At 34.4% G+C, this 12,047-nt stretch overlaps 1 protein-coding gene across 1 annotated transcript in view; it reads right to left on the bottom strand.

Annotated features, from left to right (window-relative positions):
• LOC149080030 (uncharacterized) overlaps positions 1 to 12,047 on the bottom strand; it is a 110,753-nt gene that overhangs the window by 7,636 nt on the left and 91,070 nt on the right. The window contains exons 14-17 of the mRNA XM_089238973.1: positions 11,470 to 11,598; positions 7,500 to 7,597; positions 6,319 to 6,433; positions 4,893 to 4,987 (exon numbers count right to left, since the gene is read on the bottom strand). Coding sequence (XP_089095099.1) covers positions 4,893 to 4,987; positions 6,319 to 6,433; positions 7,500 to 7,597; positions 11,470 to 11,598 — 437 coding nt within the window. The remainder of the gene's footprint in view (positions 1 to 4,892; positions 4,988 to 6,318; positions 6,434 to 7,499; positions 7,598 to 11,469; positions 11,599 to 12,047) is intronic.

Raw genomic sequence — 12,047 nt, 5'->3', positions numbered from 1 at the left:
ATGTGCATCAGAAAAAAACGGTGTCTTAATAGAATGTGCATGAATTAGCCCATTTCTTTACTGACTGCATTAACGCGTGAAGGCAAAACGTATTGGCGAAGATCAAATAAAAAAATTGGAAGATAAAGTTTCTCACATACGAGAACCAAAACCATCATTTAAGGATACAAATATAGTCCAGCTGATTTTCCAATTCAGAGGGAAGCACAGTAGAGGGCTGATCCAGCCCGGGGACTCTAAATGAGATAATTCTCATTTATGTTATTTCAAACTATAAATTCACTATACAGGGCAAGTGAAAAATTTGGCCTTAACCTGCCAAAGATCTCAGCTTAGGAGGCCCTACTGCAAGATGTGGGGCCACTAGACCAGTGTTTCTCAACCTTTGGAATCCTAGGGCACGGTTTTCTTTTTCTTGATTTCAAGGCCTGGACATACACAAGATTAATGGGAAATAAATGGATAAAAATGAAGCAATGAACCACTCATGGCTCAGTTTGGCAGATGCCAGGACCTGGCAGTTGAGGAACACTGAACTAGATCAACCATGGACCCTTTCAAAGGACGGATTTCATATATTTATTTTCCTATTCACATTTTTCGAAGTCCAATATTATACGCTTGTTATTTGCTCTATCATCATGCTTAGGTGTCCGTCTAGATCAGGCATCTTCAATCTATTGCTCGCGAGCACCATGGTGCTCCCCAAAGCACCCAGAGTGCTCAATGCTCATGTTCGATTTGGTGCTCATGAGCACTTGATTAATGTTTCATTTAAACACCTTGTGCAAATTTGTGTGCATTCGATTATTAAAATCAAGCATGACGTAAGAGTGCTCTTCTTTTGATGATGGGTACAGGCAGTGCTCATGACTGGAAAAAGGTTAAAGACCTCTAGTCTATATAGATCACACTTCGATATCTCTATGAGATGGGAAGCGGGGTGTGTCCGGTCTTCAAAGGTCTAGATCACAAGCTTGTTACCATATTCTAATGGTTCTCTTTTGTCAGCTGCCTCCCTTGCGTAATTCATGGTTCATCAGTGGCTTACTAAGTTTGGCAGTTTTTTTCACGATATGAAAGAACCACTTTAAAGCATAGATTATGAACGCACAAATCCATATTTTGAGCTCATCGCGATGCTCCTAGGATCCCTGATGCACACTTTTGGAAGCACTGTGGTACCCCTTTAAATTCTGCCTAAAAGTTATATCGCAACACAATTAATGGCAAACGAGTCTGATGTCGGTCTTCTCTTGAACTCTCTCGTTCTGTCGCATGCTTATACTGTACAATTTCATCGTTCACTATAGCTAGTCTGTAAAGATCGGTGCGACCAAAATAACAAATGGATGATAATTTTTTTAAAAATTCATTTGCAGGGGAAAAAAATTGGCGCCCTTTCACCTGTCCCCCCACAAGGCCCGGGACATTCACCATCATTGTTTTTTCATGCTATAAGTCTACTACAGAGGTCCCCTCAGTGAAAACTCTGGCTTGCGAACCCGCCAAAGATCAAACAGTCCTGCTCCACAATGTGGGGGAGATCATGTCCTTTCTATGAAAAAACAATATTCTTCCCAGGAGGACTCCCTACTGCCGTGCTCTATTACAGTCTCCCCTCCTCCTCTAGGAATTATCATGTGATCCTTAGAAACACTGCTTTAGGGGGAATATTACAGATGTTGAAAGGTTCAGACAAGCAAAGAAAGAAAAGTTATTTTTCGTTCATTCAGTCTAAATAGCTTTTTTGCCCCACCCATATAATGTCTGCCTCAATGTAGGGTGGCTACATATTGGCATTGTTCTTTTCTGTTGCTACTCACCCATCCATCTCTCCAGAACAAAAAAAGAATGAATAAAACCTGAGAGAGAAGAAAGTAATATTGAATAAATTCTCCAAAGCCTAGATTTTAAGGAAAAAAAGTGAAAAAAAGAAATCTCTGGAGATTCAAAAAAATCCATGACCTTCACTCAAATTTTGTGATTTTTCCGGGACTTCGTGACTTTCCCGTGATGGTAGAGACACTGATAAAAATAAAAAATATAGATGCAATCCAACCTTATGAGTCCATCTTTAACAAGAGGTGTGTGTGTGCACAGAAAATTTGAAATAGAACTACTGATGTCTAAATAAAATTAATAATGATTTAAATATATTCATGGCCTTGAATGTGAAAATTGTGTAGGCTCATGGAAGGCTGTAACATTTCTACATAAAAATTTTTCTTACTCATTTTTCTTGCTATGGCTTATTAAGTAGCTACAAAATTACGGTATATGCAGTGCTCCCATTCAAAAAATTGAAAAAAGTAGGATGGGGAGGGTACTTCCAAGGGATATAGAGCATAATTAAAAAAATCATTTTTTTTAAATTACATTTTTTTTCATAGCACTATTTCAGTATCCAGTAAGATTGACTTGTGAGTTAAAAAAGAATGAAAGAGATGACTAGGTAACAAAAACAATTTTGGGCCAAAACAGTGTACTAGCAACCCAGATGATTTTTTTCTATCTTTCCTCACAATATAAATTACATTCTTTTTTGGAGTCTTCCACAGTCCAGTCTATCACACAACTCTCTTCAACAATGCACATAGCAAATTACGAAGACATGTAAGTTTTTAAGAATGCCGCTTCTGTCTCAAAGAAGCAAAATGTGTCAAAATTCAGTGAATTGTGTGAATTACAAGATCTGATGTAAATAAGTTGAGATGAACTGGATGGTTTTAATGCATTGTCCATCCTTTTTTAAAGGGATTTGTTTACATTTTACTGTTCAATATCAGTGGAATCATTTTTCACAAATGAAACACTTTCATTTCTAGCTCTTTGCTGAGCATTGTTTATTTTGTTTATGCCTCTGCATGTCATAAAAATACAGAAGCCAATTGAATGCTATTGGGTAGCATACAAATTACCAAACCTAGAGCAGGCCTATGTATCTAACTGCCTTGTTATGCAAACTGTTTCACCTATATACAAAATGTGCACCATAATTTCAAATGAAGTTAGTTACTGTACAAGACCATCAAGTAGTAAATACAAAATCATTTTTTTCCTCTAGATAGAAGTTCTTAATGACTGCTCTACTTGCTGAACCCTCAAACTAAGCAAATTTTATTGATAGGATTTGGTAGTGGGACAAAAATGGCATTTTACCAAAAAGTAGGACAAGTGCAAGTGCAAGTGCTGTATATGTTATCAGACGTGCCAACTTTTGAAATCCAGAATTCCGGAGATTCTCCTGAGGGCACTCACAGACTTGATAAAAAAAAAAAAAAAAAAAAAGCAAAAAAAAAATTAATTTCAAAATTTTTTTTTTAAATAATCAATTAAGAAAAAGTTACAAATGTCCCCCCCCCCCCAAGGCAGGTCCTGCATTTTCTCTGAGCAGAATATAATTCCATGTCAGTCTTTCCGTGCAGAATAGAGAAATCACATCTACATACTGTTCATAAAACATGTTTCCTTTCGTGAATGCTATCAGTGATTCTATCTTGGGTATATGAACTCTTAAAAGCTTTATATTTTAACTTTATCATATAGTTCAAAGTTTTATATTTTCTTTCTGAACACGTTTAATCGGAAGAAACAATTTAAAAAAAAATCAAATTACACAGCTGCCGACGAAAAAACATGTTTACCGCATGGCTGTAATGGAATAAAATAATGATTATACAGGAATTTCGGCAACCAAGGTCATGCCTCTGATAAATGATTGCCGATAAACGCTATGAAAACGAAGTCACGTCTTTGCCAGTTGCTTAAATGCGGTCACAGAGACTTTTTTAAGGCTGCTCGATGGAAATGACCACAGCTGTCCTCTATGGGTGTTTTCCCTAACGACGACAGTAATCATTGACGCCACGACAACGTGAAAGCTCACGTAAAATCTAATTTTTTGCCAAAATCCGGAGAGCGGGAGGAAGGATGAAAAATCGGGTGAGTTGGCAGGTCTGTGTTATGTACAGTCTGTGTGTATAGTATAGTACAGTAAAAGTGTATAGAAACTACTTTTCTATTTCAAATACTTCAGTACTTCATTGTATATTTTGTTCATTACTTTTACAGAACATATGAAACCTGGAGATGAAAAGACTCGAAGGAGAACATTTTTAAAGTCATGAGAAAAATTAATGTTATAGTTGTTCTACAAAAATATGAAATTTTGCTATCCCAAAAGTTTACAGAAAATCATGATTTTATGAAAATTTAAAATCTGTAAACATGACACCAATCTGGAAATGCGTACCCAAACACACATGTTGAGCACAAGAAATTAGAATTATTTTCTGTCAAAAATCAAAATTCTGAAAGCTACACAGTTGCCAAATGAAGAGGTGACTGAAATAAACAAGCTGAAACGAGAAGCTAAGTGTATAAATCAGTGGTTCTCAAAACTTACCCACGACTCCCTTGCGCAATCCATGGCTCATAAGCAGCTTTCCAAAATAGTCTAACCAATATTTTACCTTATAAAATAATCACTTCAAAGCATAAATAGGCATGCAAATCAATACCTTCAGCTTGCCGCGACACCTGACAAAGGTCGATGGAGCCGTGACGCGCACTTTTACAAATACTAGTATAAATGGAATAGAGAAATCACTTATTAGAACCTTGTAACAATATTCTACTACAATTAGTGACAAAATCCGTTCTTGAAAAATTCAGTTTGTTCAAAACTTAATCCTAAAATATCTCTATGGTAAAAAGAAAAAAAATTGAAGCATTTTAAAGAATTGAAAATACTGTTGAATATAGTAAAAAAAAAATTTCACCATGCTATAGGTGAAGTGAGGTGGGAATGTTACAGCAATTTCAACCAAAATATAATATGCACCTGTAAGAAGCATTTGATAATTTTGATAATCCAGAAGTTAATTTACCTCAGGAACATAATGGAATACACCTTCAGCAACTAGACAATACAATGGAGGATCCTCTTTGTATTGATATAAGAAATATCCTTCTTTTGGAGGATCTGTAGACAACAAACAATAGATACAAAATACATGAATACTTCAAGACCATTCAAATTTATTAGATTCATAACAAAGATGAGGCCATACAAGTGCTTTCTTCCCCCAACATACAATAGAAGAATTATTGGCAGGGCCATCCTAAGAGCATCATGGGTTCCTGGGAAAGGCAATGAACTGAAGCTCTCTACAAATTGCACATAATGTTTTTGATGGTCAAAAATTGTGGAATTTTTTAAGTAGTTAATTTCATGATCTGATAATTTTTTAACTGCAATGCAATTTTTCCAAAAAGTTACTTGAGAATTTTTTTTTTGATTTATTAGAGCAAAATTCACCTGTAAAGTTGACTGACTTCCTTGCTAAAGTTTACAGTACTGAAGTAATTAGATTTTACAGTTTCTCTCTCTCAATAAACACCTAGATTGAATCACAGAAAATATTTGATTCAAACTGATTATTTTTGTTGCACCACAATCATTTCTAGACCAATTGGACCGAGACCTACAGATAATTGCCGAATCAGAATGGCAGTACTCAAATTTTTTTCTCTTCCTCATAGGTCTCGCCTAGAGGTTGGTGCGCTAACCACTCTGTAGAGGACTTCCTGCAGCAGCAGTCTTATGGTCCTGTTGTTGCCATTTCTGGTGCCATTCCTCATCAAGAAAGATTCTGATGAGGATGAATCAAGTATCAAACTTGACACCTCGAATATCCTTTGGTACAGTAGACGAATATTTTATCAACCTGGGCTCTATCCAGCCTATTTGATTTCAACCTATAAAATAAGCAAATCTAATTCTTATATCAATGATACAGCATCTCTATATTTGAACAGCTAGTTTCCATGGTTAATTTATTGAAATCAATTACTGTTCTCAAAAGATCAATGTTTTTTTGATAATTCTAGATTGAAAATATTTTCATTTCCCACTCAAAACTCTTTTCCCTAAGAATAAACCCCTAATTCAAAATTTTTTATGAATGAGAGTTATTTTAGTACAAATGGTACTGCGTGCGCACACACACACACAGCCTCACTCTAACATGAATTAGTGTGTGTGTGTATATATAACAAAACTGATTGGATCAAGTGCAAAGAAAATAAAATATGATGAAAAATAATTTAATCTAATAAGAATAACTTAATAAATTTTAAGACTCAAACTCAGCAATCATACACAGAAAAGTTTTTTGCATTAATACAAATATTTTCAGTCACCATGGTAACCCAGGGTTTGTCAAGTCTTGACATATGTATTATATCAGTAAAATGCCACGAGCACTGAAGTTTTTTTAGCTCATAGTCAGATGATAATGAAATGAAACATACCTTGCTGAAATACAGCTTTCTTAAAATACTTCATAGTGAATAACTTTTTCCCAAAAAGACTAATACCATGTGGCAAATGAAAGTCCATGTATGAACAGAATAAATGAGCTATAATCTATATGGGGAAATATAAAAGGATCAATTAAAAAAAATTCACAAAACTTAATTTAAACTTCAAACTTCAGAATATTTATTTTTGATCATTTGAAACTTTCATTAGTATACACCTGATATTCCACCTAATAAATAATAGTTAGAAGAGGGTTTAGAAAGATATTTCAGTGCTAAAGAAAAAACACCTTTAATTTTCATAACCTCTGTACCTGAAAAAAAATAATCTTGGCTACAGTAGTGCATGAACAAATATAAGAAAACAATGTTAGGAAATGGCATGATCTCACACATCAGAAGAGACCATGCCCACCACCCTATCCTCACTACAGGCCAAGCAACCACCTCTGCCTAATCAGGGCAACCTTTATGCTGCACCCTGTATATGCATATCTCCCAGAATTTTGTCAAATATTTGCGAATTTCTCAAACATTTGCCAAATATTTTACATTTCCCTGAATTTCTCTGACTTTCCAGGTCACTAGGAACCCAGCAAAAACAATATGATTTTTTGGACTGCTAAGAGACAACCAAAACTTAAGCTTGGGATGCACTGATATTGGTTTGGACTCCAGTATTCCTCTTGACTTCTACTCATTATCAGTACAGGTCATCAAAGCAATTGAAAACACTAAATCTGGTTTTAACAAAAAACAAACTTATCCTTTGAGTCAAATAAGATTGACTTTTCCTCTTAGCAATATTTATCAAAAATAAAGACAACCAGCTTTCCAGTGAAGTCCACATGTAGGGCTTTGAGAAATTTCCAAATATGGGTTTTTTCTGATTTGATGCATTGTTTTTTCATATTCGATTATATGAGATAGGGCAGGTTTGGAAGGGTGTTTTATGTTCCACTTGGGCTTGTTTATCACCCCCTTTTGTTTGGCAGAACATATTACGTTCCCCTGTATACTAGACAGCCAGAACTCTTTTATACTTTTGCCAGTTCTTAAAAACCATCACATATTTATTTTAAAAAGTATAAAAATACAAAATTTCTTATATTTTGGTTATACAAATGATATTTCACGTTCAAATGTAATAGAAAAACAATGCAAAGTATTACAGCAGCATCAGTGATAAAACTTTTTGTCCAAAGCCTTCCATGGAAAGTGCCACCTTTGTCATATTCATATTCTTTCATGCAATATCCCTGTGCTAACTCTGTAAAAATATATAAGTCAAATTGACAGGTAACATCATTTATATAAACTTAAATTTTTATCACTTTTTAAACCAGAGGTTCTCAACCTTTTTTGACTCGCAGAGTCCTTTCTGGTACATAATTTCTATGGAGGAGGCCCTTTTAGGCATACTTTTTATTTGACATTAAAGTTACTGATATATTTTTATTATTTAAAAATATTTATAATTTTTTTTTTTCAAATGAACTGTTATTTTCCCCTCAAGTGCACACAGAGCACCGGTTGAGAACCACTACTTTAAATGATTATATAACTTGTTCTATGAAATCATTACTATATATAGGCTAGGTTTAACAATCTATGCTAAAATGAACATCATTTACATCATTAATCATTTGAACGCTGATCCATGAACTTATTATTGCAATCCTTTTACACACCCGTTAATAGATAAACAGTCTATGAGGCCGTTTTGAAAAACAATGGCAGAAACACTTTCCTGCCTTCTGGTGGTGGGAATATGTACATTACGCACAACTTTTAACCAAACGATGGCGATATCTTGGGTTCTATTTATTGTAAAAAAAAAGAAAGGTAGCATTCCTCTTCGATTAAGATTTTCCATAAGTGTATTAAGTTCATTTCTTCTTAAGGGGGCATCTAGGTGTTGAAACTAGATCCAATTTTTGAAAGTTCAATGGTAACCCTATTTTTTTCTTCCATATTTGGATTCAGTGTCTCAAGAAATGCTGAAATACCACATTTCATCAATTTTAAATGAACAGTTAGTGAAATATAAATTATTGAAAAACGAGTGTTGTAATGTTAAACAGAAAAATCTTGTTTTCGAGCATAATTGCTGAAATAATATAGGTATCTCATTAATTTTTATTTTAAATAGATTCCAATGGGTCAAACATAATTTTATTACCCATTTTGAATTTGGTTTTTTTAAAATATGAGTTATGAATTATTAAAACATTTTTTTAAAAATTTAGGAAAAAAAAAAATAGAAACATACATTAATTTTTACTTCATTCGAATCAGCATACTTGAAAACCAAACAGAATCAATTTTCATTCCAATCTGACTTCTATTTCGCAAGATATGAGTGATTATATGAAAATAACCACTTTTAGGGACCATATACTAGATATAAATTTGAAACTCTTGTTTTAAGAATACGGTGATACGATAAATAAGTCATCCATCCAGTTTTTGAAACATTTTCTTTTTTTTAAGTACAGTATTCGAGTAAACAAATAAACAACAAAATTTTGAAATTTTACACTATTTCAGAAATTGGTTTCATTCCTTAGACAACATTCATGAGCTAAAATGGTAAATATAATAATGTGCAAAGAATTCACAAATTCAAACCATACAATTGGATCATTTTTGTCGCAACACGGTCATTTTCTGCACACGAGGGCTAATTAGACCGGGACCTACAATTTATTGCTGATTCTGAACGGCAGGCTTCTTTTTATACTCATAGAGTAATACCATAGAATTAGATTGATGTTAATATTTATGGAGATAATAATCAATAAATAATGGTTCTCCCAATGGCGTAAATCATCTTAGTGTGTGCCAAGTTTAGGGTAGTGGCTATTGGTGGAGTCGTCTCTGCTAAAACCATGGCCCTTTGTTTCATCTGTTTTTTTTAGCATTGTTAAAAATTGGGGAATTGAAAAATGAAACAAAATTATAATATAAAATAGTGCAATTGTTCGACGGAAAACTCTTATATATTTTTTTCTAAATTGATGAAATTGTCGTCACAAACAATTGTTCTGTGACACATCGTTTGAAATAATTATGGAGTAAATATTTGTTCAATCACTGATATAAAGTCACTAAAATGAAGAGTAATAAAAAAAGTTTGTTTTTCACCTCCATAAAATGAAAACTATTTATTTTTTAACAGCACTAAATCCAAACACTTGCGTAGCATATGCAGTATTTATCGTTCGCAGCTCATTTGGTGTGTGTTTTTTACCCCTGCAATCAACCTTCAAATTCAGTTTCTCAATGTTTAGAGTGTCCTCAAACACATTTACACTCATATCTCTCTTATTTTCATTCTTAAAGCAATGAAATTTTACTTTTAGGGTAAATGCAATGTGATAAATCAGATAAGATGGAGGCCGCTATGGTGGTCGAGTGGTCATAGTGATGGACTCGCATCCCGAGGATCCGGGTTCAAACCCTACCGTCGCCATAGTGGCGGTCGGCTGAAGTTGGTTTTCTATGGTTCCCAACTTCAAGGTGCGAATGCGAGCCGATCTCCCCTTTAAAAAGTCTCGCCACAGAGAGCAACAGACCTACAAACAGTACAAATGTAATTCAATCATAACACATCACTCACTTCCCTTCTGAAATATAGATGGCAGCACTGAAAAAATCAAACACAACACTACATATGCACTCAGACTGTTAGGTACACACACATAGTTACACTTCCGGCACAACTCATTAGGTAGTAAATCACCCATAAATGGTGATAGACCTGAGTTGTGCTCGGTTTGAAAAAAAGAAGAAAAAAAAAGAGAAAGATAAGATGGAAAAAAATGAGGGTTTAAATTGAAGATTTTTAAGTTTGAACAATAAATATGTAGATGACCCTTCATCAAGACTAATTGCACAGTCGGGTAGAAAATCACAAACCATAATTTTTGGTGAAAACCGCTTCATTCCACAACTGTTAGAGCCCAAGATATCGATAAAAGTTGTGCGTACTGTACATAATTCTTTTGCAACACTTATCATTTGCATAATTACATTTAATGTAACTGCTTGTCAATTTTCACAGCGACTCCATCATTCTTTGTGAGTGATTTACAAAAAAGAATGTATATAGAAATACTGGATTTTGATCTCCCACCTAATATTTCCAATACATTGATACACAGGGATGCCGGAAGTCAAAAATAATTGGTGTTGCTCAAAGTATGCGAGTCATTTCTCTGTACAGGCCACGTTATTTATATATTTTTCATTGACCATATGTCCTTTTTTGAAGTAGAGTGTCCCATTTTTTTTATTTTTTTGAATCTATTTGATTTCAGCGATGACCGGTTCTTCAACCTACTTTTGCAGTAGTGGTAAGATTTTTACTACAGTAAAATGTAACAAACCTATGCAGAAGGGGGTATAAAGGTACCATGTCTGCCCCAAGACCATTGTCGTCTTAATGCATGGGCTGACCCGGCACAGCCCAGGGGCCTCAAGAGAATGCGGGCCTCGCAAAATGAGACACAGTTAAAATTTGAGAATTTTCCAGGTGGGATCTCAGAAAAATTACTTGGTCCGGGGCCCCCATGATGCTCTAAAAATGACCCTGCCCAAGGCAACCAAGAATTAAAATGGCTCTGTTTGTCCTGCGGTCCCCGGCCTGCGCCCCCCATAATATTCACATAAAACTGAAATTCTATTATAAACCGATAAAGTGGTGGAAAATGGATTTGATCATCAATCAATGATGGTTTTATCATCAGTTCTTTAGAACCATGCTAATACGTATTCTAAAATTGAATAATTCTATCGTATGTATTTTACAGTTCTTTTGATTGGATTGTTGATGATTTAGTTGGATTCGCGTTTCAAGTTCTCCAATAATTTAAATTGACAACCATCATCACACAACAAAGTTGAGGGTCATTTGAGAATAGTGTTTCAGAATATTGGGGAATATTTACATTGAAAACAGAAAGTGACACAAATACATAATGCAGGGGTTCTCGAACTGTGTGCTGTGGCACCTTGCAAAGGTTTTTCGAAGAGACTCTTTGTTAAACTGCTCTGGGAGCCGCGGATATGATATGAAACTTTTTCTGAAAAAAAAAAGAATATGTGCCCCGTCTTGGCATTACAATCTTACAAACTTACCCCTTAACCGATACAACAAATACTCTTGGTTTAATGTCGACTCCAGGTAAGGTATTACATCTTTAATCGAAGGAAATGCTTCTTTTGGTAGGTTGTCTGATAACGTTTTCAGAGGAAAAATGTTCAGAACTAAAAATAAAACAAAAAGTTTACCCTAAAACATAATATTAAAACAATTAGAAGAGTAAGAATTAAAAATTTTAAAAACAAATATTTCCAAATATAAGTTAATGATTCTGCAGTGGAACCTTTCTATATCCTCATCACCTTTAGAGACACAAAAAATGTAAGCGTAGTGATGGTAAAACAAGTCTGACCACATATGCCAACAATAGGATGAAGCCTTTCAGTCATATATGTAATTTATGTTTTTTTAACAATATGATTACTGACCCAATAAAAATGATATAAGAAAAAGTCTAGATTTTTTGTGTAAATCCACATTTTTGTTGAACGTGGCACCCATGAGTGGCAAAAATAATTTTGGGGAGGGGGGCTTAATAATAAATCTAGTGTTTTCCATTCTGCATTGCTTTTCTGTTAATTTCCTTAAATGAAGCTGGGCTATGTTAGAAGTC

This window comes from Pholcus phalangioides, unplaced genomic scaffold (genome assembly GCF_987345545.1).
Source record: "Pholcus phalangioides strain wild (caught in Gottingen) unplaced genomic scaffold, Ppha-v1.0 ptg000011l_1, whole genome shotgun sequence".
Lineage (NCBI taxonomy): Eukaryota > Metazoa > Arthropoda > Arachnida > Araneae > Pholcidae > Pholcus > Pholcus phalangioides.
This window is presented reverse-complemented; position numbering and strand designations above follow the sequence as displayed.